This window comes from Caretta caretta, chromosome 3, assembly GCF_965140235.1.
Source record: "Caretta caretta isolate rCarCar2 chromosome 3, rCarCar1.hap1, whole genome shotgun sequence".
NCBI classification, from domain to species: domain Eukaryota; kingdom Metazoa; phylum Chordata; order Testudines; family Cheloniidae; genus Caretta; species Caretta caretta.
The window spans coordinates 32,358,992-32,386,930 of record NC_134208.1 but is presented as its reverse complement, the minus strand read 5'-3'; the positions used below and the strand labels follow the sequence as shown (position 1 = coordinate 32,386,930).

General features: G+C 42.8%; 1 protein-coding gene across 2 annotated transcripts in view; it reads left to right on the top strand.

The window, feature by feature from the left end:
• Positions 1–17,415: 17,415 nt before the first annotated feature.
• ASAP2 (ArfGAP with SH3 domain, ankyrin repeat and PH domain 2) overlaps positions 17,416–27,939 on the top strand; it is a 168,895-nt gene continuing 158,371 nt past the window's right edge. Inside the window, exon 1 of one of the 2 annotated variants that reach the window (XM_048845460.2) lies at positions 17,416–17,745. In XM_048845460.2, coding sequence (XP_048701417.1) covers positions 17,620–17,745 — 126 coding nt within the window. In that variant the 5' untranslated portion in view covers positions 17,416–17,619. The remainder of the gene's footprint in view (positions 17,746–27,939) is intronic. The other variant, XM_048845461.2, reaches the window with a different exon arrangement.

Sequence of the window (27,939 nt, the reverse complement as noted above, 5' to 3'; positions counted from 1 at the left end):
GGACTCAGATCCTTTCGCTAGCCCATTTCACCGGGGTAGTGTATAAGCCAGAAAAGTTCCCCACAACAGCAGGACCATTCCCCCGCTTCCATTTGGAACTGCTCTATACCTGCTCTAAGAGATAAATATATTAATGAATGAAGTCTCTCAACACCTGTGTGTAGTTGATAATTATTCCCATTGTACTGCTGGAGAAACTAAAGCACAGAGAGGAGAAATATCTTAAGCAAAGACACTTGGTCTGACAGTAGCAGAACTGAGGCTCTAATTCAGGTAGGGGCATTTGAGTACTACTGCAAAGAAGTAATAAATTATAGTAACCAGGAACAGAACTCATATATGTGGACTCCCACTGCTGTGCTTTAACCATTAGATCATACTCACTCTCAAAGTTTGCCAGAGTGTGGTTCTTCAGAAGGGATGAATTAACATGGCCCACACATCAGAAGGGGAGACTGGAAGATTATAAGCAAAAATTCATATAGGCTTTCATTGAAAACTTAAGATGAGGACAGTGGAAGGTTAAGCACCGGTAAGAGGTCATTGTATGTAAATGAAAGTGGAAAGCACTGAGTTAAGTAAAAAGAAAAGGAGTACTTGTGGCACCTTAGAGACTAACCAATTTATTTGAGCATGAGCTTTCGTGAGCTACAGCTCACTTCATCAGATGCATACCGTGGAAACTGCAGCAGACTTTATATATACACAGAGAATATGAAACAATACCTCCTCCCACCCCACTGTCTGTCGCTTTAAGCTTGTTAAAGGCCTTCTGACACTTTCCGGTCCACTGAACAGCATTTGGCTGTTTCTTTTTGGTTAGGTCTGTCAGTGGGGCAGCGATTTGGCTGTAGTGCGGTACAAATCGTCTGTAATAACCAGCCAAGCCTAAGAAGGATTGAACCTGTTTCTTTGACTTTGGGACAGGCCACTTTTGGATAGCATCCACTTTGGCCTGTAGGGGGCTGATAGTTCCTTGACCCACCTGGTGTCCAAGGTAAGTCACTCTGTTTAGGCCTATTTGACACTTCTTAGCCTTAACAGTTAGTCCTGCCTCCCTTATGCGCTCAAGGACTTTTTGTAGATGTTCCAGGTGGTCTGCCCAGGAATCCGAAAATATGGCCACATCGTCAAGGTAGGCGACTGCATATTCTCCTAATCCCGCTAGGAGACCATCTACAAGTCTTTGGAAAGTGGCGGGTGCATTTCGCAGCCCGAAAGGGAGTACATTAAATTCATACAGCCCGAGATGTGTGATGAAGGCTGACCTTTCCTTGGCAGATTCATCTAGCGGTACCTGCCAGTACCCCTTGGTTAAGTCCAAGGTAGAGATGAACTGGGCCCGTCCCAGTTTCTCTAATAGTTCATCTGTGCGTGGCATTGGATAGTTGTCTGGGCGAGTTACAGCATTTAGCTTACGGTAGTCCACGCAAAAACGTATTTCCCCATCTGATTTGGGAACTAGAACCACTGGAGATGCCCATGCACTTTCAGAGGGGCGGATTACACCCATCTGTAAGCTATTACCAGCAGGACAGTGGGGTGGGAGGAGGTATTGTTTCATATTCTCTGTGTATATATAAAGTCTGCTGCAGTTTCCACGGTATGCATCTGATGAAGTGAGCTGTAGCTCACGAAAGCTCATGCTCAAATAAATTGGTTAGTCTCTAAGGTGCCACAAGTACTCCTTTTCTTTTTGTGAATACAGACTAACACGGCTGTTACTCTGAAACCTGAGTTAAGTAAGCTGATTATTTATCTTATTAAACTTCACTTGACTATCTGTCTGAGGGATACATAAATGCTAATGTGACCCTGTGGAGAAAGTATTCTTGAAAGCCTAATAAATTTGAATAGTAGATAGATATCCTAGAAATAAATACTCAGGGCAATGGTAAAATGGCACTTACAACAATAACACTTAGACATTAAAGACATTACAGTAATTGGTTTCATGTAAAACAGATAGCTAAAGACATTGGATTAGTTCCCAGGAGCATGCTAGAATACATATCAGAGATGAGTTCTTTAATTGAATGCATCTTGGTATAGGTATAACAGCATAAACCATATAAAGTATGTCACACACCTTAACAATTATGGCTACATTTCATTTTCCACACCATCCTGACCCCTTTAAGTATCTTAAAGGTACAGTAGCTAATCTATTTGTTTAAATTATGCTTTTATACTTTGTAGGCAGGAATCCCACCATCATGAGTTTTCCTGCAAAAAAAACCTAGCACAGTACTGGAGCAATATAAATATATTATGCATTTATAAAGAATTTATCAATGTGATGCATATTTAACATATGTGCACTTTAAAATTCATTTATATTGTGAAGGAATAACATTTTCTCTACTTCCTGTGGAACATATTTCACATTTTATTGTCTAGGAATATAAATTATAACCCTGCTTTCTGCATTCTCAAATTTGTTCCACTGGACTAGGTTACAAGACTAATTTTTAAGGATTTTTTTTTTCATTTTCCATTTTGACTGTCCTCTTAGAAGCTGGGAAATAATTTGCACCTACCTTTTATGTCCTTTTCCTATTTGATTAGTAGTAATCTTACTTTCTTTGAAAAGAGCAGAAATTAAGAGGCCTGATTCTCCACTAACTTCCACTGTTTGAAATATAAATCCATAGATATTAAGTCAGAAGGGATCATTATGATCATCTGTTCTAATTCTTGCAACAAGGCCAGTAACAAGGTGCAACATGTCTATCATTGCCCAACAACAATTGCAAATTGTGAAGGGCATTATCATAAAACGATAGCTTTGCAAATAAAAGGCCAAATGCAGTGCAAATGAAATAAAAATATTACCATGCAAATGTAAGAAAATATTAAGATGTGAATAAAGAAATTTTTTTTAAAAAGTTGTGATTTCCTTGGGATAGTAAATTAAATCCAGAGATTGACTTGCTGTAACATGATTATTGAGCTAATTCTTGTTGATGGGTTATAAAGATGAAGTCATCCAGTATCTTGAATTTAGTCTACTAGTTTCCTGACACTTAAAAGAATGTTTTCAATGTTTTAGGTGCAAATCAGAGCTACTTTTAAATGTTATCATGTGGATTGAAACATTTTCTAGAGTCTCATTTTTTATTAAAAAAAATCTATTTCTCCATTACTGCAGGGAAAAAAAATAGACAGTAAGACCAACAATTTCATATTAAGATGCCTGAAGCTGGCTCCTAAGTAAGTGGCTAAGGAACTACAACACTCATTTACTACTTTGGGAGCTGTAGGGACTCAGTTCCTTTGAAAATAATCCTACATATTAAGGAGTCTATATTTAAATTTAGATGCCTAATGTTGTGTGCCTGTGTTTGAAACCATTACCCTAAGTTTTTATGGATCACAGAAAAATAATGGTCAAATCTTGCTCACCTTATTCACCCATTCATACTCCAATTCAAAAAAGTGGGACTACTTGTGTGACTAAAGCAAGTTAGATTTGGACAAATGTTTTGTGCTGGCTCCTCACTGGTGTACACCAGCAGCTTAGTACCAAAAAGGTTAAGGGTTTTATTAATTTATTTTAGGAAAAGTTAACAATGAGTAAATAAACTGGGCTTAGAGTGTCACAATCTCCCTCCTGGTCTCTCTGCTCCTCCAGTGAGAGAGTAAACTGCACAGGTCTATACCCAGCACAAGATTCATTTTCTGACATGCCAGTAGATTGAGGGCATGCTGGGGACTTAGAGTGAAGTCTTCACCCACTTTCAACCCATTTCCACCCACTTGTGTTGGGGAATGAAGTATAGTGGTTCCAAAGAACCTACTTCCCCTCTTGTACTGCTACTCATCATGCAGTCACCAAAGCAAGGGAGTAAAGGGCATTTTATGCACCTTACTCACTTGTGCACTGTGCAAGCCAGGCCACAATTTGGCCCCCAATGGGCATTCAGTAGTTAACAGTTTTTAAAATTTCCAAACATAAAACACATGTTAATATTCAGATCAAATCAACCAAAGGCATAAACTTACTAGCTATCATGCCTTCAAGCAACGTGCTGTGCTGTGCTTTGCTTCTCTTCTTTAACAATACAATTATAAGGGAACCTAGAAAAGATGGTATTCTTGTATATTAAGGGATGAAATATTTATTACATCTTTTTGGATTATAAGTATTGTGGAGAATATTGGAGCCAAGTTTTGAGAGAACCTCTCTCTTACTGTCATTTTTTCCATTACTAGTATGTCATTTTTTCCATGACTAATGTGTCACTTGTCCTGGTTATCCAGGCTTTAACATTGGGTTGTTCTCTCTTTTTTTCCACTAGGAATCTATCGTCTATTATGCAGTCACCCAATCAGTTTACCTCCTTTTGACACAGTTTACCAACTTGACTGGTAATCCCAGAAGACTGTCAGAGCCTATGGGAGAGTTAATACAGCTACTGCTCTGATCCAGAATGGTTGGATTTCATGGCATCCTCATCACAGATGGAAGACTCACCCCATTCACTAATTGATTTTTCCATAAATCTTACAAAGTTTGCAAGAGGTCAGATATCACTGATAGCAAATTAAAGGGGATTCTGGAATGATTCTCTTATTTTTATGTACATGTTCATGTCATTATGAGCTTTTCCAACATTAATTACCACTTATTGAATGCTGACAGTGTGAATTTGGGATCTGGCTGAAATTTATCCATGGCAGTCCTACTTCTTACTGTTGAATGATGAGATCTCAATTGTTTATCTACATAGAACTTAGTAGGGAAGTGGATCCTGAGTAGATCTGGTGCAACAAATATGTTTTTTTTTTTAAAAAAAAGACCCTTTGGATTTCAGGCCCCTGTTTGTTGTCATTTGTATTATAACTGAGTGTTTACTTTGTGGGCACACAAATCTGATCAATTGGGCTAGGCACATACAAAACTGATTGATGGGGCTGGGTGAATGTAATACCTTCTCCATCTTTCTTTCAGATTTTATCCAACAAAAGAGGAGGGCTTCTGCACAGATGCTGACATTTTAAGATTCATGTGCAGCTTCTGAAAAGTAAAATATTTTCCATCATCAGCTACACTTTTGTCCCCAACTGATCCCCCAATTAAACATTATAAAACACAAACTTTGGTGGCAAGTAATTAGGATTGCTGCACACAAAACATACCTGACAGAAACCCACAAAGGCAAGGAAATGAAAAGTTAAGCCACCTAAGAGTGTGTGCACTCTATTCCTCCTCCCACAAGCATATGCCTTACTATTATACAACTACCCTACACTGCAACGTTACTCTACACCCTTAGAGATGTAGACTTTCTATCACCCTCTTAACTGCCTTGCTGCACACACCCCTTTACCAAATTATCCTCTCCCACCCCAACCAAGTAATACACCAATTTTGTAGGAAAACAATCTGGTAAAGGGGGGGCTGTGTAGAAAGGCAGCAGACAGACTTAAGTTGCAGTGCTAAAACAGTCAGAGCAGACTGCACCATAGATATCAGCAGTAACAGATAATACTATAGCATATTTAAAATCCACAACCAGTGCTTAATTTGTTCCAGGGCTAAGCCCCAGCATCTCTAGGCTTGGCAGTTCAAAGCCCTGACATCTCTGGGTTTGCTGCATCAGTTATGAATGTAAAAAACTTCCTTGAGCCCCAGCACATAATTTCTTGAGCCCTGGCACTTCTTTTGTTACAAATTAAGCACTGCACTCAACCAATGCTGACAGCATGCGGGCTCACTGAAACTGAAGCCCCGTAGATTTTTCAAAGCCAGGACCCAGCTATGGCATCAATAGATATACCCAGTGGGAGGCCACGTGTTCAGAGAGCTACACATAGGCAGAGACCCTACAGCAGGCTCTGAGGCACAAAGTCCAGAAAAAGAATGCTGAAAGATCAAGCTCTATAAGGCAATACCTCATTTATCTTGGTACTGGAAATAATGATTGCAGGGCTTGGCCAGACTGCATTAACCATCAAGCATTGGCCAGACAGGGTTCGGGCAAAAGTATGGCCATAGCAGTGCACCAAACATCATGAAAGCTACACATGGACCTGTTCTCCTTTCCAACTGTTAGAAGCAGAGAAGCCAGTCTGCAAAGGAAGCCAATGGGGGCTGCAGGAAGCGGCGCGGGCCAAGAGACGTTACAGCTGCCACTTCCCGCAGCCCCCATTGGCCTGCAGCAGTGAACCGCAGCCAGTGGGAGCCGCGATTGGCCGAACCTGCAGATGCAGCAGGTAAACAAACTGGCCCAGCTCACCAGGGGCTTTCCCTGAACAAGCGGCATCCCAAGTTTGGGAAACACTGGCAAAGAGCCATGTTCCAGAGTAGGTAGTGAAGCACCAGTTTTATCTTAAAGCATGAATCACCTGTTTCTAGGGAGGTGCCACAGCACCCTAATCATGCTGAGATGTCAATGCAACAGGGTCCATGGATGTCAGTCATTCCGAAGCCATGCTGCACCAATCCCTGACAGGGTAACTCATTTTTTAAGGTATGTGTGCTATCATCATTTTCAAGATACTGCAGCACCAACCAAGGCAAAGTATTGGACCACTCAGTAACCCCAGCCCTAAATAGAAGCATCAGGTTAACTACAATGTGAGTACACTATGAGATGTGGAGGCCTGTTTCGGAGTTGCCAAAGATCACTCTAAGACCCTGCCTGAAGAGCCAACGCTTACAGTGTGCTTAGCCCAGGACCGTCCCTAGGAGGGTATGGGGCCCAGGGTGGAAGTGACAGATTCGTCTCTTCAGGGACAGACCGTGCCAGCCAATCGCACTGGCCTGTGGGGTCCCAAAAAGTGCAGGGCCCGGAGCGGTTGCCCTGGTTCGCCCTACCCAAGGGATAGCTCTGGCTTAGCCTCACTTTAATAGTGTGCTTCAAACAATGGCTTCAACCAGAGGGAGCTCCTAGACCATCTGTGGCAAACAAATAATTGGTAGTTGATAGTACCACTGGGCTGTACCATTCACATTACAGGGTTGGACTCCCCTCCCCCCGTTGACATGTGTCATAAATATAAAGGGAAGGGTAAACCCCTTTAAAATCCCTCCTGGCCAGAGGAAAAATCCTCTCACCTGTAAAGGGTTAAGAAGCTAAAGGTAACCTCGCTGGCACCTGACCAAAATGACCAATGAGGAGACAAGATACTTTCAAAAGCTGGGAGGAGGGAGAGAAACAAAGGGTCTCTGTCTGTCTTTATGCTGTCTTTGCCGGGGATAGACCAGGAATGGAGTCTTAGAACTTTTAGTAAGTAATCTAGCTAGGTATGCGTTAGATTATGATTTCTTTAAATGGCTGAGAAAAGAATTGTGCTGAATAGAATGACTATTTCTGTCTGTGTGTCTTTTTTGTAACTTAAGGTTTTGCCTAGAGGGATTCTCTATGTTTTGAATCTAATTACCCTGTAAGGTATCTACCATCCTGATTTTACAGGGGTGATTCCTTTACTCCTATTTACTTCTATTTCTATTAAAAGTCTTCTTGTAAGAAAACTGAATGCTTTTTCATTGTTCTCAGATCCAAGGGTTTGGGTCTGTGGTCACCTATGCAAATTGGTGAGGGTTTTTACCAAACCTTTCCGAGGAAGTGGGGTGCAAGGGTTGGGAGGATTTTGGGGGGAAAGATGTGTCCAAACTACATTTCCCAGTAAACCCAGTTAGAGTTTGGTGGTGGCAGTGGTCATTCCAAGGACAAAGGATAAAATTAATTTGTACCTTGGGGAAGTTTTAACCTAAGCTGGTAAAAGTAAGCTTAGGAGATTTTCATGCAGGTCCCCACATCTGTACCCTAGAGTTCAGAGTGGGGGAGGAACCTTGACAACATGTGAGGGGGAGCTGCCTTAAAAACTCATTGGCTTTACTTCTGAAGGAGGCTTGATTCCTAGATGGTTGGTAACCATAACACTTTTCAAATGTAACTCCTCCGACAAAATTAGTAGTCTGACCTGGTCTACTTTTTGACCTTATGTTGGGTTCACCTCCAACAGATATGTATATTTTAAAGAAAGAATACATCTGCTGATCTTGTGAAGCATAGTAGTTTGGCGGTGAATTGCATTTCCCTCTAATCTCCAAGAATCTACTAGTTTTATCAAAGATGCTGTTTAAGTTCTTCAGAAAGGTGTTTACATGGAGCCAAAGTCTGCCTTCAGTTACTGGCATACATATGTAACTCCCACTAATGTCAGTAGTAAATGCATGTGCTTTCACTACTCAGTGCAGACAGTCTCTAGACTTTAGAGACTGTGTCTGCACTGAGTAGTGAAAGCAATCAGTGCTGCTTTTTTTTTTTTTTTTTTTTTTTTAGAGTCGGGAGACACTGTGTACTGGACTTCTTTTTCATCCCCAGGCAGTTAGCTAGTAAGTCTCTCCTGCTTTTATTTTTACTGCTGCAGCAGTCCTAAAACTACCTCTACTGCAGGAGTTGCTCCCATATCTACTGGGGTTTTTTTTATACCCTATTCTTAATTTGACATCTTTCTTCGTGCATCTCAGAATCCTGCTAAAATTGACACATTATTGCAATTCATCCAAATTGAGACAATCTTAAATTCTGTCACAAAAATTAATGTTAATATATTAACACAGAGTGTACAGTAAAATAGGGTGTGGTCCTTCATGTGGAAAACTCCCATTAGACTGGAGGGCTCACAAGATCAAGACCCATCAATTCAGCCTTCCAATAGCATTCTCCCCAGTTCTTGTTTAGAAGAAACGTTTGGATTTTGAGAGATTAAACCATGCAAAAAATTCTCGGGCCCAACCCTCCTGCACTTCTTTTTGTTCATGTGCCTGATTGCTGCCTCTTCAGTTTCAGGTTTGTTGCTACTTTTACAAGTAAACACCCTACTGAAGAGCATGAGAAAAGGCATATATGTGAACTCTTCCCAGAGCTGTGGGTGAGATCAATTCAACGGATCTTTAAAAAAAATTGTAAAAAATGAAACTGATAAAATGTTGCCAATGCACAAAATAAGCAAATGGAACAGACTTTTTAGCTAATTTCTTTCATTTACAGGAATCTTAGAAGCAATTACATTTATTTGTATAATCATATTTAAATATAGAATTATTGAAGGTACAGCATTTTACAGGAATGTTATTTTTCAAGCCAACAGAATCCCTGTAACTTCATCCTTAAACAGCATGCCTCCTTGCTATTACAGCACTGCCAACCCCAAGCATTCAGAAACCATCAGTCAGGCCCTCAAAAATCATGAGATAGCCTTAAACATAATAAAATTTGGGTTCCTTTTGGATTTTGAGTCTTAGGATTCAAGTTTTCAAGCTTTTCTCCCGAACCATGAAGGCTAGAAACTTACTTTTAAAAAATGAAAGCTGAGAGTCTCATATAAATCATTGGATTCTAGGACCTGCGGCTTTAAGCAAAACACTGCATATCACAAGACTCGTGATAAAATTGCAAGAGTTGGCAACACAGTGTAATGAACAGTGTCTTGCCTCTGATATAAACTGTATGTGCTATATAAACCTTTGAGTTTAACATATATTGAACTGTACATTTTTCCACCTAAACATTAGCCGTTGAATGGGCTAGCTTTATTAGCATCCTAGTAAATATTCTCTCTCTCAAAAACAGAAAAAAAAAAAAACATGCTGAAAGGCAATCAATGAGGCTAATGAGATTTTCTGTGAATCACCTGCTATTTGCATTCCGTTAGATCACATGTCTTTGACAGAAATAGGGAAAACATTTTATTAAATGCACATCAGGATTGCTGTAAATACTGCAAAGAAGGTGGTGGGGAGCCCAAGACATAAGCTAAAACAGAATAAATACAAGGGTGGGCCAAAAAACAACAATATTTCTTCAAACTATCAAAAATAAGAAAAAAGTAATGAGGAAAAGCTGTGCATAACCTTGAGACCAAAGAATGAGGCACCAGAGAGAGCAATGCACTGAGGCAATCTGGTACCAAATCAGCAATGGACAATAATGATAAATGACTACAGGAAAAAAACCTTTTATTGTATATACTACTGAGCAATCCTGGGCAACTGCTTGATGTATCGGGGATGAAACCCCAAGCATACCAAGTAACTCACCAAGTTCTCCTCCTTCCTCTCTAATTTCTCCTTCAGCATATGCTTCAGAACAGTGTTTCCCAAACATGGGACGCCGCTTGTTCAGGGAAAGCCCCGGCAGGCCGGGCCGGTTTGTTTACCTGCCGCATCTGCAGGTTTGGCCTATCGCGGCTCCCACTGGCCGCGGTTCGCCGCTGCAAGCCAATGGGGGCTGTGGGAAGCGGCGGCCGGGACGTCCCTCAGTGCCGCTTCCCGCAGCCCCCATTGGCCTGCAGCGGCGAACCGCAGCCAGTGGGAGCCGCGATCGGCCAAACCTGCAGACGCGGCAGGTAAACAAACCGGCCCGGCCTGCCGGGGCTTTCCCTGAACAAGCGGCGTCCCAAGTTTGGGAAATACTGCTTCAGAAGATCCTCCTCTTACCCTTTCAAATTTTCTGTGGGGGATCTGTCTTTGGTCCCTGTCTCTTCTCCTTCTCCATACCTTCTCTCCAGACCTGTCTCCTATCCAAATGAAAATCTTGGCCTGTCTCTTGGACATTTCCTCGTAGATGTCTAACCATCAGCCAAGCACAATATGGATAAAACAGAGCTCTTAATATTCCCCCAAGCTTTCCCCATTTTCTCCTTTCTTGATCACTGTAGCACTACCACCATCTTGCATACTATGCGGGCCTGTTACCTTGATGTCATCTTTGACTTGGATCTGTCTCTAGGTCCTTGCATCTAAGCAATGTCTAAACCTTACAAATTCTTTCTGCCTAAAATTGCTAAGATATGGCCTTTCCTATGCATCCACACAGCTAAAACTTTTGTCCAGGCTTTCTCCTCTCATGTCTCAATTACTACAACATCCTTCTCTCTGGCCTTGACAAATACAGTCTTACCCAGCTCATATCCATTCAGAATGCTGCTGCAAAGATAATTTTCCTAGCAGGTTACTTGGACCCTGTTACCCCACTCTTTGCATCCCTCCACTGTCTCCCCTTTTTCTATCACATCAAACATAAGCTACTCAGCTTCACTTTCAAGGCCCTTCAGAGCCTAGCCCCACCATGCTTTCTCTCATGCTGTCCCTTACTCTGGAGAGGAGCAACCCATAAACAACTGCAAAACTAACTCATTATCCTCCCTCAAAACTCTTCTTTTCCAGGATGCCTATAAAAAACTTGATAATAGGCTGCTGGTGTGCTAAGACCTATCATGCTGACCAGTCCTGTCTCATTGTTTTCTTGCCCCCCGCTCCTCCATCTATTTGTTTGTATCCATTTTTTGTCACTTGTTTTATACTTAGATTGTAAGTTGGTTCGGGAAGTGGCTGTCTTTTTGTTTTGTGTTTGTACAGTGCCTAGCACAATAGAGCTCTGGTCCTTGACAACAGCTCCTAGGTGCTACAGTAAAAAAAAAAATCAAATATTTGTCCAAATATTATTATATTTGCCTCTGACAGACCTTTACATATTGGTAACATTTCTATAGTGATCATGCTAGTAAAGAACTGAAGTGAGAGAAAAGTGGTTAAAAGTCAACCATGGTTACTCATAGGAAGAAATGTTTGTGTAACCTGGATTTTTCTGATTTTCATAATCTCCTCCTCCCCCACCTCTGGGTGGTGCCTGTAGGGAAGGAGACATAAGGTTTGACTGGGCAAATTGCTTTGCATGGATGGATACCTGCACCACTGCTGAGCCACATCTCCACAAAGGGACAGAACAATTTTCAAGATTAGGCCCTTTAGGGAGATGCTCTTATGTTACCAGGTAGATATGCTGGAGGATAGGGATAGGATACGGAGGGACCTAGACAAATTGGAGGTTTGGGCCAAAAGAAATCTGATGAGGTTCAACAAGGACAAGTGCAGAGTCCTGCACTTAGGACGGAAGAATCCAATGCACCGCTACAGACTGGGGACCGAATGGCTCGGCAGCAGTTCTGCAGAAAAGGACCTAGGGGTTACAGTGGACGAGAAGCTGGATATGAGTCAACAGTGTGCCTTTGTTGCCAAGAAGGCCAATGGCATTTTGGGATATACAAGTAGGGGCATTGCCAGCAAATCGAGGGACGTGATCGTTCCCCTCTATTCGACACTGGTGAGGCCTCATCTGGAGTACTGTTTTCAGTTTTGGGCCCCACACTACAAGAAGGATGTGGAAAAATTGGAAAGAGTCCAGCGGAGGGCAAAAAAAATGATTAGGGGACTGGAACACATGACTTATGAGGAGAGGCTGAGGGAACTGGGGATGTTTAGTCTACGGAAGAGAAGAATGAGGGGGAATTTGATAGCTGCTTTCAACTACCTGAAAGGGGGTTCTAAAGAGGATGGCTCTAGACTGTTCTCAGTGGTAGCAGATGACGGAACAAGGAGTAATGGTCTCAAGTTGTAGAATGGGAGGTTTAGGTTGGATATTAGGAAAAAATTTTTCACTAGAAGGGTGGTGAAACACTGGAATGTGTTACCTAGGGAGGTGGTGGAATCGCCTTCCTTAGAAGTTTTTAAGGTCAGGCTTGACAAAGCGTTGGCTGGGATGATTTAATTGGGGATCGGTCCTGCTTTGAGCAGGGGGTTGGACTAGATGACCTCCTGAGGTCCCTTCCAACCCTGATATTCTATGATTGATTCTCTTTTTACTATAGGGTCCGTGGCAGGGAGGGATGGGGTAAAAATAATAAAAAAATAGATCTGATGGCATTCCGGACCTTCATCTTGGAAAGAGAGAACAAGAAGATGGTTTGGGACTGGTAGGCACAGTGACAATGAAAGAGAGACTGCTAAGGGGAACCCGGAGCTAAAAACAATGTTGTGCCAAGCTCAAGTGCCAACAGGCCTTGCTCACCGCTGCCCGATTGCAGATGCCACTGTGCTGCAGCCTTTATTCATAGATTCAGAGAATGGGGACTCTATCCTGGAAAGCAGCGATTCTGAAAAGGATGTAGGGGTTATAGTAGACAAACAAGTGAACATGAGCTCCCAGTGTGACGCTCTAGCAGAAAGAGCTAATGTGATCCTTGAATGTATACAGAGGGGAGTAGTGAGTAGGACTAGGAAAGAGATTTGATCTCTGTATATGAGCCATAAAAATGATTCAAGGGCTGGAAAAAATGCCTTAGAGTGAGGGACTTAAAAGGTTAAATCAAAATGAAGATTAGGAGGTGACTTTATTACAGTATATAAATACCTTATTGAGGAGAAAATACTGAGTTAAAAGGACTCTTTAACTTCCATATGCCCGCAGAATGCACTGTAGACTGGTCCTGTGAATGCTATCAAAAGCTTTCTCAAAGTCTATGAAATGTATGTAGAGTTGCCATGGCCATTCTAAGTACTGTTGTATTACATTTCGTAGAGTGAAAATCTGGTCTGTGCATCCACGCCCTTTCCATCACCAGTACAGATAGAGGATTATGTTCTCACCAGTGTAGAAACATTCACATGCTTGGACAGCACCACCAGCCAGGATGGTGGAACAAGCTTAAATACAGTCTGGAAATCATCAAAATACAATACCAAAATCAAACTCAAGATTTATCAGAGCTGCGTACTTTCAACACTACTTTATAGTGCAGAATGCTGGGGAATGAGAAAGTATGACATGGCCAAACTGTCTTCATTCCATACAACCTGCCTCAGAAAAATCCTCCATATCTTTTGGCCCAGAACAATCTTAAACCAAGATCTATTGACACAGTGCACCCAAGAGGATCTGAGCATCATCATTGCCAGGAGGCGCTGGAGATGGATTGGTCATGTGCTTCAGATGGAAACTGATTCCATCACCAGAGTAGCAATAAGATGGACTCCTGAAGGCAATTGAAAATGAGGCCACCCGAAAACAACATGGCGAAGAGCTGTGGAAGCTGAGATGAGAAACCTGGGGCAGAGCTCGGGAACCATTGAAAGACTTGCCAGAAACAGACAGGAGTGGAGGAGCTTAATAGGCACAATAGGAACATGATGATTATTAACCATTGGAACACAGTACCAAGGGAAATGGTGGATTCTCCATCACTTAATATCTTCAAATCAAGGCCAGATGCCTTTTTGAAATATAAGCTTTAGTCAGACCAGTTATTGGGCTCCATACCGGGGTAACTGAGGGGAATGTGATGGCTTGTGCTGTGCAGGTCAGACCAGATGACCCAGTGGTCCCCCCAGCCACAAGATCTATTAAAATTAATTAATAGTTTTCAAGGCCAGAAGGGGCAGGGGGTTGGAGTGTGGGAGGGGGCTCACGGCTGGGTAGGAGGTTGGGACAGGGAAGGGGGGTGTGGGCTCCAGTTCCAGGCCAATGGGAGCTGCAGAGCTGGCTCTTGCCCTCCCCTTCACCTAGGAGCCAGACATGCCTCCCGGGAGACATGCGGAACTGGGCAGGGAGACTGCCAGCCCTGCTGCGCTGCCAACCGGACTTTTAACGGACCTGTCAGTGGTGCTGACTGGAGCCACCAGGGTCCCTTTTCAACCATCAAAAACCAGACACCTGGTAACCCTAGTGGTCTATGAACTTGGACTACATAGGGTGGGAGGGTTATTCTATGATTCTATGAGGGAAGTTGCAATACGTTAAAAAATTGTTTTGTTAATTACTGTCCACATTCCAAGTTCTTTTTCCTTCTCATATTTTCTCCAATAAATGTGCCACTGTCCCCAGGCCAAGCTTCCCTCCAGCCCCAAAACGTGTTGCCACGCCCAGTCTTTTGCACAAAGGTTCATTTTTTAACAGAGGTTAGTTAGCAAACACACAGAAAACAGTCTTTTAACTTAATCCTTGGCTCCAGGCTTCAGGGCCATCCATCCCAGGTGCCTCTGGGACTCCAGCTCCTGGCAGCTTCCCAGCCTCAGTTAGCTGAGGCTGTCCTCTCTTCTTGGAGCAACAGATCCAGAGCTGCTTCCAACCCTCTTTAATTGGCTGAATTGGGCTCACCTTATCTGGTTCAGGGCAATGGGCTTAGTCGATTCACAGGGACCTTCCATTCTGTGACACCCATCTTGTGGAATATGACATGATAGTTTAAAAATCGCAGTGTGCCTACTGAGTTTTAATAATACTGTGGGTGTAAGGATAACTCCACTAGTATTACTATGAATTGACTTAAAAACAAAGATGTCATATTATCATTATTTTTAGTACAAGTAGCAAACATTTATTATGGTACAGTGCAAAAGACCTCAGGTATGACTGAGTCTCTGTTGTTCTGGGTATTCTATAAATATAGATAAGATCCAATCCATGACCACAGGATTTACAATCTAATGCCCCAGTCCTGTAAAGATTTACATGCATTCTTAACTTTATACACTGACTTGTCCCAGGACTACCCACAGTGAGTAAAATTAACTATGTGCATAAGTCTTTGCAGGATTGGGGCTTTTGTAAAGGCACAGCTCAGTGCAACAAAATAAGTCTACTCACAGGTTGGGAACTTGCTGCGGTTATTTAACTGCATCACAACAAAAATGGGGGGAAACTCCCACTGACTGAAACAGGAAATAAGGGATGCATGGATCCTGGCTCCATCCTACAATACTCTGGGTACCCTATCATAACCGCTTTGCTGCAAAGGCCTATAAGACACAAAACCAGTGAAGATGTTTGGGGATAGAACTTACGAGCAAATGAATATGGTGAAGAATTGTTTTTTGGTTTTAAATGAGGGGTAAAGGTAGGGCGAAGCATGGCTGGCTTGGGGAAGTTAGTAAGAGTAAAGGAGTTATAAGTAAGAGTCAGGGAGAAGGGAAAAAGAAAAAGATTGGTAGAGGGATGGTGACAGTCCATCACCTGATTTGCCACCATCAGCCTAGGATATGCTGTTGAAGACTCTTTCTCGTTATGTTAAAGGAAAAATTAGTATAAGTTCTATTGTCTCCTTTGCTAACAAAAGCTGGTATGGGTTCAGAAAGAGGTAATACCCAAATGGCCTCACATTTATTTACTTGGATTTTTTACAAACTACGATAGTGCCCGTCTAATGTTCTGGACACCTGTGATGACGTTTAAAAATACACTAATAAATAATCGGTAATAATGACAAAAATGAATGGAAGAGCGAGAAGATTGTAGGACAAAACACAGACTTCCAGAGACATATCCGAAACCCTGGGCTAATAGGCTGGGAAAAGCCCTGAGAGCCTTTGGACTGAAAGAAATTTAGTTAATTTATGCTGTAGGTATTTCCATACTTTATCACACAAGCTTTATGCCCATCTAACTGCCCTTTTGCAACCGTCTAACTAGTTGAGTGTATTATAGAAGTGCTGTTTGTGACTCCATAGTTAAAGGTGAGTTGTTCTGCACAATTTACAACATGTACTCTTTGAGTACAGAATTACATTTCTAAGAATTTACAAATAAATGTTTATGAGTTAAAATTATTTTTTTAAATGGGCCCCTTAAGAAATTTAGCATATATTGTTTTCTTTGACCCTATTGACACCATGCAATAAACATACAATTATGATTAAGGCATTTTAACCTTCATGATCTTAGATTAGATTAAACTGATTGTTAAAGATAGAATAGTTTTCACTTAGCAGTTTCCTCATGGTAACAATACAAGGCCGAGTTAAGGGTCTGTGGGTGTCTTAATTGTATTTCCATACCTTAATGTTTAGCTTTCTTTAACCTGAACTGTGAATTTCTTGGATTTGTAGTGCTTGTTTCTGGGATATTTACAAAATTGTTGTAATGTATTTAACCATTACATTATTGATGTACTGTGTGCATGTACTCTCAGCCTGATTTCATTTTAACATAGATATTTTTATCTGATTTACAGATATAATTTATTGCATGATCCAGTATATACTGTGGGAGAAATGTCTGGCAGCTCCCCATAGCCTATAGTCGGGAAGGCATGGGTGTGTGGTGGCCCCAATCCTCCCAGTGTGTGATGGGGAAGAGCAGTGTTGCATGGTGGCCTCTGCCAGTGGATGATGCCAGAGGGGAGAGTTGTGTCGTGGCCTCCCACAACAGTGACTAGGGCGGGGTGTTTAGTGGCCTCCACTAGTGTGTGATGAAGGAGGACAGGAGTGTGTAGTGGCCTTTCCTCCTGTGTTATAGGGGGTGGGGGGTGGCAATTTCCCCAGTGTGATGTGGGGGAGAGGACAGGTGTGTAGTGGCTTCCCCCCACTGTGTCATAGGGAGGGGATGGGTTTGTGGTGACCTCCCTCAGTGTGCGATTACAAAGGGGTGTGTAGCAGTTCTCCCGCAGCCTGTGCGGTGGCAAGGGAGAGGAGGGGTGTGTGGTGGGTGTGTGGTGGCCTCCCCCAGCCTGTACGATGGGAGAGAGGTCTGTGTGGTGGCCTCCCCACTGTCTGTGCTGCCGGGGGGAGGGGTGTGCGGTGGCCTCCCCAGTCTGTGTGCTGCCAGGGGGAGGGGCGTGCAGCACCCCCCGCCCCCCCCGCGTGGGTGACCGAGAGGGAGGGGAGCGGCTGCGGGGAATTTCCTTGTGCGGACGCAGGAGAGAACAACACACGCCAGACGGCGGTGGGGTGTGAGCAGGGCGCTGCCGCCGCCGCCGGTTGCTGAGCGATGTAAGCGGGGTGCCCCCCCCTTTCCTCCCTCGGAGCCGCCCGCCCCCCGTCCCCGCCCCGCCATGCCGGACCAGATCTCCGTGTCGGAATTCGTGTCCGAGACCAATGAGGATTACAAGTCGCCCACCGCCTCCAACTTCACCACGCGGATGGCTCAGTGCAGGAACACGGTGGCGGCCATCGAGGAGGTGAGAGCCGGGGGCAGCTCGGGCGGGGAGGGGCTGCGCAGCCCCCTCCGGCCTGGCGCCGCGCTCTGTCCGCCGCGGCGGGGAACCAGGCGCTCGCCGCCGCCTGCTCCGACTGCCTGGGAAAGCGCCCTTCGGCCGCTCGGAGCGGGGCTCGCCGGGCTGGCCCGGGGCTTAACCTCCTCCCTGGGCCTCCCTCGCCGGCGTGGGGCGCTGTGGCTGCCTCCCCCCAGCTCCCAAGGCTCGATCCCCTCCGCCGGCGCGGGGAGGGGGGCTGTGGCTCCCTCTTCCCCGGCCCCCAGAGGCTCAGCCCCCTTCCTTGGCAGGGTGGCTGTGGCTGTCTTCCCCCACCCCCGGGGGGCCGTGCCCCCCTCAGCCTGCCATACAGGGCCTTTTACCTCTCTTCCCCCCGCCCCCCGGGCAGTGTCTGGCTGCACCCCAGCGGTTTGCAACACCCCTGGGGAGGGGAGCTGTGTCTGTCTCATGGAGGGAGGTTTTTTGTTAAAGAAATTTGAAATTTCTCTGGCAACATCCTCCCTCACCTGAGGGAGACGGTAAAAACTGAGGAGGGAGTCTTTTCCCTCCCCATGCAAAGGAGAGTTGGGACAGGTCTGGTACAACCCATCCTGTCTCTTGTCCTGTGTGTAACAAAATAAAGGTTTCTGCCTATTTTGATTGTAGTAGCAGCCTCTCTGAACTAACTTGTAAACAAAATAATCTTGTTTGCTGTGTAATTTGTTCCATCAATTGATGTACTGTGTGTCTGTTTGGTTTTGCTTATTTTGCAGTATGTTCATGTTAAAAAATCAATTAAACTTTTAAACAAAAATCTTGAGAATCGCTAGGTTTGAAGTGTCCCTCTCCACAAAAAAATGCCACAAGCTATCAATTATATAAGTATCTTAAATATGTGAACAAAACAGAGCATTTGTTGTTTAAATGCCTTTTTCAAGATTTTCCTGTTTTGCCAGCCCCTAAACCCTTGACTTTGAATTCAAAATAATCTGTATGGAAGGAATTACTGTTTTGCTCCTGAAGTAATTTTTCCCTCCACAGAAACTTATTCTTAAACGCCTGTATTTAATTATACCTTTTTAAAGCAGATTTTAAGGTCAGCAATTAAATATCAATGGCAGTGTTTTTTAGAGAATATTTATAAATGTGAAAGTCTTTTTTTCTGCCTAAAATTTACTAAACTTAAATGAACAGTTACTGAAATTATTTCGGTCTAAAGCAAGTAACTGTAAGTAGTGTTGTCAGATCTCCTGGTTTTATCACAAGTCTCAGGATATTTTATTTATATATTTTTAAAAGCCGTTTCTCTTGGAACTATATGATTATGTGAGAATCTCAACTGTAAATTTTTTAAAGAGTGAGTTTCTAGGCTTCCCAATTGTTGAGAAAAAACCTGAAAATGTGAACCCTTAAAGATAAGAAGGCAAGAAAAAGAATCCGACATATTATTTTTAAAAAGGTCATTATTTTTAAGACAATCTCAGGTGTTGGGCACCCCAAGTTCATGACATTAATACGTGTAGTTGGCTGAACTGATGTACTCATTTTTTGGGGGGTCTGAAGAGAATGAACTAACAACGTTCTTGAAAACTCCACTGTTCTTTACAATCAGGAGAATGCTGTACATATAAACTTGAACATGTTTGGTTCCTGTCTTTTTTAATCTGGCTATCAGCTGTTTGTTTTCAGGTCAGACCAATGTTACATTGCTGGTTGGTTTCAAAGAAACACAATCAGTATGTTATATCTCAATTTGCATCTTTAGAGGTTGCAGGTATGTGACAAATCTTCTTTAGAGAAGCCTGGCAAAATGGCCATGAAAACTTACTAGCTCAGGAAAAAATCTGCTCATCTATTCTGTACGATAATGAATACAACCAGTATTTTACAGGTCTGTCAAAAATACTTACCCAGGGTGCGCAGAATTTTACAAGTCTGCATTAGAGGTTGTATTGGCAGTCACTCTGCTTATTCACTGTCATTGATTTCTTTAGCAGTTTTGGCAAAACATCAGCAATAGGTTGTTCCTACTGAGATCCTGAAATTATTTAATGAAATGGAGTACTGCTTTTACAAAATTAAATGGAATTAAAGTCTCAAGAATTAAAGGACAATATTCATAGGTTTAAATCTATCAAATCTAGGTTCATATTCAATTTTTTGACATTCACGTCCTTCATGTTTGGTGGTCTGTCTGGTTTTTCAGGTTAAAGATGTTGCTCTGGTAAAAAGCTGTCTATATGTTGCCAAATAGAGAAAACAACACTTTTTTTCTAGCGGTTTGATAGAAGCTAGTATATCAGCTTGATGAAAAACAACACTTAGTGAAGCTTGTGGTTGAAAAGGTAAAGTAAATGTGACAAATGTGTTCTGATTTCACTAACACAGATTTGAAACCTTAGTATATATGTTTTCAGTGTGCTAACTAAACTACAGCATACAGTATGGTACTAAAATCTAGGAAATCTGGTTATGTAACTGTGTAAAGTTTAAGAATGTAGTGTTTGAAATGGGGGATGGTAAAAGGAATACTGTTCAGACGACTGGGTAGTGTTTGGATTTCTAATCAACGGACACGAAAGAACTAGTTTGCTAACTGAACACTTACAAAACTGGTGGATTGTAGAATAGTTGTGGTTCCATCTTACTCTTATCTGCTAATTATCTGATTTTAAACTTCATTAATGACTGAGCCTCCCCTTTAAAAGTTTCTTTTGAAGGTGGGGTAGAAGCAGTTTTCTAGCTTCTGCCAGTGAGTAGATCAGAACAAATGATGGACAGTTTGCAGAAATCATTAAATTGTAACCCTGCTCCCCTTTTTACTTCCCTTCCGGACTATTTGTACTGTGTTATTTGAGTACCAGAATCTGATCAGTGTTTGCTGCTGCTAGAAGAAAGAGAGTTAGGAAAGGTCTGTTCTTGGAACAGACAAAAATGTCAGTATTGTTGTACAAGATATGTGATTCCACCATTCCTGCAATTTTTTCATTCTTAGGATGCTGTCCTGAGAGGTGCTGAGCATCTGCAGCTTCCACTGAAATCAATTTGCAAGTGTGCAGCAGTGCTGAAGATCAGGCACTTTATATCATACTTTCTAATCTTTGCATATGTAGTAATAAGTAAGTTTTAAAAAGTTTTAAATTAGTGTCTGATAGCTCTGCTCAGGGTCATATGTTTGGGGGAGGGGATGTTCAAAATCAGTAATCTAGATTAAAAAAAGATTAACATTTGTAAGCTTTCTATTTCTAGTATAGGTTCCAGATGCCCATATTGTAGCAGGGCCTACAAATGTGAAATGACTTTTTAATGCTGTGCACATTCAGTAACAAAAGCCTGACTTTACCACTGCTATTGCTAAGGTCATTTTTCTCTCTTTTTTTTAAATTGTGACTTTAATAATAATAAAAAAGACCCATCAACTGTAGTGAATTTTGTGAGATGCCACTAATCATGGGGTCATGAAAAATTTTAGAAATTGTTATTCCATAAACTCATTTAGTGATGGCTGGAATCCATGTATGTGTTTTGTGAATGGTTTTAAGAAAAAGTTGTATAGCAAAGGCTGGTACTGAAATCTGTAAGAACCAAATACTAATTTTTTATTATTTATTATATTTATTATGGTCGTGCCTAAGGACCAAGTGAGAACAGGGCCCCATTGTGCTAGCTGCTGTACACACAGAACTGTAGATAGTCCCTGCTCCAGAAAGCTTTCAATCTAAATGCGTGCAGTAAGTGCTCCAAGTGCAAGGCGTACTTCTTCAAACTTGCTTTCTCTAATTTATAAACATGTAGCAACATGCATATCACTAACGAACAAACAAAACCCTACCAAAACAAAATACTCTACTGCACATACAAGTCTCCTCCTGGGGAGAGGATGAGAGAATAGTCCACACGTGGCAGATGTTAATTATGTCATTTAATGTGCAACTGGAAGATGCTCAGATACTGTGTGATGAGCATAGTAAAAAAAAATATAGAAACCAAGTAGACAGAACAAACTAAGGGTAGAGAAAAGGAGCATAACACATGAGCAGTGAACAATGTGATGTAGCAAATGTTACGTTAGTTGCATGGATTTTTATTTAAAAAATAAAACTTATAGTTGTGTGTGCATGGATACACAAATTCCTGGATTGTGGAGTTTAAAATCTGAAAAATTAGTGTGGTAAACACTACATAAAAGGCAGAATTACAAGCCATGATTTATCTACATATGTGTGTCCTATTTCATAAAGTGTAGAATATTTTAATTAATTTTATTTTTGTTTCTTTAAATTTCTTGTTGGATTATTGCTGATGGACTATGTGAATTAAAGAAATGAGTTTTAGGGGAGGCTGGTTTTATCAAGCCCCTACGTCTAGTTTAGCCTCAGAACTAAATTTAAATAGTGGTGTGGGTATTGATTTTTTTTCTCATCTCCACCATTTCCTCTTAAAGTTTGGTTCTAGTCTGCAAATGGCTTTGTGGAGATTCCATGATTATTGTGTCTCAGTGATTCCATAACTGCCAGCCCCGCAACTCACCCTGGGTACTCTCAGTCACAATATGTTTTTTTCCTCATTATCCCCCATAATAAAGGTTTTGGAGACCAAAATTGAATTTAGTGTCTGAAATGAATGATCTACAGCAACCCCACTGCCTTCAGTGGGTTTGGAGAGGTGTAACCGATTGACTGAAACTCAGTAAATAACAGTAATGCACAAAAAGGAATAGAATTCAGCTTGCTCTCTCTTAGCTGTTGAAGCTTTGGACGACTAATGAGTAAAAAGCAGTAAAAATTGATGTCAATAAAGAGACATGGCTCTGAATACACATGCAGTATCTTTATGATGTCTATTTAAATTTGTAAGCTCTTTGGGGCAGGGACCTTCAGAAACCTGTCTTTTTATGTCTCTGTGAAGTGCCTAGCATGCTTTTGGGAGCTGTATAAATAATCTGAGTGAGAAGGAGCCATTTCCTGCTATTTTCCAGAGTATAAGAATACTTGCATCTCTTGATGCATTCTGGAAAATTTTAAAACCTTAATTTATATTTAGTTTTTAATAAAAATGTATTTGCGCACACTATGCTATTCCTTTCAAAACATATTTGTGCATTTTCTCCCCTTATTACTGGATATAGCTTCATAAAGTCATCATATTTTTAAATGCTTCTCTTCTGGAGTTATAAACCTCTGACATTGTCATCTGATGTTGCTGGGGAAAATCATCATGGTACAAACAGGAATATGTCTTCAAATAGCAGCGTTTATTTTGGGAGTAGAGGGGGTCATGAAGGAATAAGCTGGAGTAGTGTATGAAGTCTTCTGGCTAAATAATAGGACTTCAGCTGGAGCTGTGTCAGAGGACAGAATTTAGCCCTTAAATATGGACTGAAAACCTTCTGTAGTGTAGAGGATGTTTAGGCAGTTAAACTTAATAAGTCATCTAGGTTCACTATGAAACTGGTTTTAGTGGGACATTGTCCCACCAGTGATACTAAACTCTCCACCATCAACCTTACCCTCTCTGTCTCCCCCACTCCCCCAAAACTAGGGAGGTGTGTAATTTCCAGAGAACCATGCTGCAGCGTGATTCAGCCCTTTCCCATCTCTCTTGCTACTTCTCAATGGCAGAATTAGCTTTTCTAGACTCAGTATATTTTTTTGCTTTCAGCTAACATGAGCAGATGTCTAATTCTTCCTCTTCATTTTTCTCTTCTTTCTCTTCCTACCATGTTGTTTTATGTATTAATGGGAGCCCTAGTCATGGACAAGGACTCCATTGTGCTATGCATTGTATAAACACAGAACAAAAAGTCATTTGCTGCCCCAAAGAACTTACAGTCTGTGTAAGACAGGAGACAGCAGATAGATACAAACAGATGGGGGAATCCAAGGAAATAATAAGTCAACAAGAGTTGACATCTCAAAAGAAAGTGAGAGTTGAAAGTGAAGGCAAATAGCTTCTGTTTGATCTGATAGAGAAGGGGGAGCCAGTCAGGGGATGTGAAGAGAGGGGTGACATGGTCAAAGTGATGGGCTAGAAAAATGATCTTTGTAGCAGCACTCTGAATAGATGTGAGCAGGGCAAGATTGCATTTGTCAAGGCTGGAGAAAAGGATTTTGTAGTTGAGAATCAAGATGAGGAGAGCCTGGATGAGAGTTTTAGTTGTTTAGATAGATAGGAAAGGCCACATTTTAGAGATGCTAGGCCAAAAAAACTGCAAGATTTGGCCTGGATGTGAGGACCTAAAAAGAAGTTTGAGTTGAAGATGATGCCGAGGTTGCAGGTCACAGTGACAGACAGGCTGATGGTGTTGTCTTGAGTAATTGAGAAAGGCGGTAGTGAGGAGGGATTGGGAAAGCTAAAATACAGTTTTTAATCTAGGTTGCACTTGTCTAACCATCAGCTCACTTACAGGGAGATGTCAGAGAGACAAGCTGAGATATTAATTTGTACAGGAGACTAGTCTGGAGTAGTGAGGTAGACCTGTGAGTTTTCAGTATAGAGATGGTAGCTGAATCTATTTTCACATGAGGTTGTCCACAGATGAGGTTGTCAAGGGAGAAGAGATGGAGGTCAAGGACCGAGCCCTCGAGGAACCGCCACAGAAACTTGAATGGGATTAGGAGGATCCTCTGGAGGACATGGCTGAAGAAGCAGTTAGGGAGGTAGGGAGAACTAGGAGAGGACAGAGTCACAGAAGCCAAGTAAGAACAGAAGAAGATAGTAATTGACTGTTTCAGAGGTGGTTGACAGGTAAAGGAGGTTAAGATGGAGGACTGATTCTGACCTTTGGCTAGGAAGAGGCCATTAGAGACCGTGGTGAGAATCGTTTCAGTGGCGTTTAAGGGTCAAAAACTGGATTGGAGTTCTAGGATGGAACTGGGGGAGAGAGACTCCAGACAGCGATTGTAGACAGCATGTTCATTGATCTTAGAGATGGAGCAGTGGTTGAAGAGGCAAGTTGTGGGGGAGTGAGAGGTTTAAAAAAAAGAGAAAAGAAGTGGATGAGAGAGTGTGTGTGTGAGAGAGAGAGAGAGAAAGCAGGAGATGGGGTGGGATCACTGGGAAAGTGGTGGTGGGGGGTGAGAGGAGAGAAGAAGAGAGTTGTAGGATGGCAAGGGGAGAAGGAAGGCAAGCTGAGGGGGAAAAGTCATATAATATATCAGTTTTATCTTGGAAGTAATTGGTGAGATCCTTGGCAGAGAGAGAAATGGAAGCAGGAGGTGGGTCAGGTTTGAGGAGTGAGTCAAAGGCAGTGGAAAGGGGACTGGGATTTTGAATGTGCGATTCAGTTAATTTGGAGTCGTAGAGTTGTTTAGCTAGCAAGATGGCAGAACTGGAGGAGGAGAGAATGAATTTGTAGAAGAGGAAGGCAGCCTGGTCACAAGACTTCTGCCAGAGACTCCGTAGCACTAGAGTAGGAGCAGCTGAAGCAGATGTTGGGGATGAGTCAGGGCAGAGGGTTGGTAGGGCAAAACTTGCACTGGAAGAGAGGGGCAAAAGAGACAAAGGTGGAGGAGACTGAAGCATGGAGAGAATCAGCAACCACATTAAGAGAGGAGTGAGCTGTGAGCATGAGAAGTCAGCAACACTGATGGACTGGAAGTCATGGAAAAGCAGAGTGCTGATGTATGAGAGTGGGGATGGAGTGGGGAGCTGATAGGTGATGCTGAAAGAGACCAAGTAGTTGTCAGATAAGGGAAACTTGCCACAGAGAGAAAATAGAGAGAGCAATGCTTGGTGACCGAAGTTAAGAGATTTGCTCTTTTAGTGAGTGGGAGAGTTGAACCAAGGGTGCAGGTGAAATGAAGAGATGAGAGTGAGGAAACTTGCAGCTAAGGAGTCCAGTGGGTCACCAGCATGGAAATGGAAGTCTCTGTGGATGAGTGTGGGAGAATGTGAGAAGAGAGGGCCAAGACTGAAATCAAAGAGAGAGGCTGATGGGATGGAGTTGGATGGACAGTGGATGACAGCAACATGGAGGAGGAGAGACAAATTTGAAGCAGTGCTGTTCAGAAGAGGAGGAAGAGGGGGTGTAGCAGGAGTCCATCTCTGCCCCATCCTCTTCCCTGCAGAAATGGCACAGACTTCACCAAGTGTGCTCTCAGTGAAACTTTATTTCAATTCCCCTTCACCAATATCCCCACATTCCTCCAGGCTCCCACCTATTTACAATATTTACTGAGCTTTAGGCCCTCCTAGCAGAACCTGAGGGGAACAGAGGTCTCCCTACTCTGAGGCCGCTGTATGACTAGACTCAGCTAGCCCTGTTCCTCCATTTCTCTTCTCCCCCTGCACTTCCTTCCTGTGCCTCTTTTATCAGCCCTCGGCTGATGGGGCCAATTGAATTCTTATTCCACCCAGCCCACCAACCTGATCATATAATTACCTGCAATCAGCTTCTCCTGGGGCACTAAGTGACCCGATTGCATGCTCAATTCCGGATCCTCCAGAACCTTCTCTTAAGGCTCTGGCTGCACTTCCCCCACACCTTTTTATCTATGCACACCCCGTCCATGACCCCATAAAGTCATGAGACCTCATCAACCTCCTCCTGGCATTGGCCAAAGTAAGCATCTTTAACACCAGGAGGAGGATGCTGAATGAGGGAATGTTCTGCGACTGTGGGGCCTATTGCTGTTCTTCCCTTGGCTCACGTATCTGGGCAGAGTTCCTCTGGGTGGCTTCCACTGGCTCCCTAGACACCTTTCAGAAGCAGTAGGTGCTGTCCGGGGTTCTCTGTTCCGTGTCCTGCTCTGGATCCCTGATTTTGTACTTATGACCCGCACTCCTGACTGTTAATTCCTTAGTTGTCCCCCGTAATTGTTTGATTCCCAGGTCCAGTAGCTCTTCCCCTTGGGCTGGGGGAGGAGGCTTTCAGATGTCGGGAGCCTTGCGCCTGCCCGCCTCCCGGCTTTTCAATAAGTACTCACTCCCTGCACTCTGTCACAGGGGGAGAGAGGGGTTGGAAGCTTCAGGAACAGCAGAGAAGTTCAATATCCACACCACAGTGTGATCCAGTTTGAGGAATGTGAGAGGGGGCAGTTATAGGAGCAGTGTCAGATAAAGGGACCCAGATCTCTGTGAAAGCCAAGAGCTGGAGGGAGCAAGGTATGACTCGTGGATGGCTGTGATCTTTTAGAGATGGAGAGGGCATTCCAGAGACAGCAAGAGAAGGGGAGGAGGGAGCAGGGAAGGAGGAAGATGGGCATGAGGTTCGGAATGGTGATATGAGAGGGGTGGTGGTGGTGGCAGTGGCAGGAACAGGTGTGGGAGGTGGAGAGTGGGGACAGAGGGAGGGCCACGAGTGGGCCACATGTCAGCAGAGGTGAGGAGAAGTAGGCAGAGGAGGGTGTGGATGTGGCATCTGGATTTGGGCTAGTGGGAAGATGGGGGAGAAAGAGAAACAGAGTTGGTGGGAAATGTGGAGGTTGGTAATAAGGATGGAGAAATGGAGCGAAAGGAGGACAGATGCTAGGATGCAAAGATGGGGTGTGGATGGAGCCATATGTGAGTGGCAGATGGACAGGGTTACAAAAAAGATAAACAGAATATGAAAAGTGCTGTGAAGGTGCACTTACAACAGCTTCCCCTACTACGCAGCTAGATGTTCTTCATTTGCTAGTTTTCCCCGTTTGCCTTTTTGGGGATAGATACAAGAGACCAAATTCCGCCTCAGAATTAGTGGGTGCCATTCCTTTGAGGTCATTGATGTTGCACCTGTTTTGATCTTCTCCGAGTGCCAAATGCTAGAAACATTAGCAGTATTAATTATCATGATTAATGTGGGTACTCGTGTAGTAAGCTACGCAGGGCCAGCACAACATACTTCTCTACTGCTGTCAGATAGTAAAAACCATTCAGTGTAAGGTTTGGAATGGGAGCAATGTAGCACTGTGAAACAAGGCCCCAAATTAAATGACCATCCAAAAATTACATTAAAAGTACACTGTGCTTGACTTTGGAACTAAAAGTTAAAGAAATGCCAGACTTAACATGGGCAAAACAATGTATTTTCCCCATACCTTTTCTTGGACATAAATTACCCATTTTTGCTGACATTTTCTCAAAAATTGAATCTGAGGCAGAAACCAAGCATGGAAAACTTCAGCCCAAATGGCTTAAATTTGGCAAAGTTATAAGTAAGTGAAAACAGGGACTTATAATGGGAAGTATCCTTCAACCTTA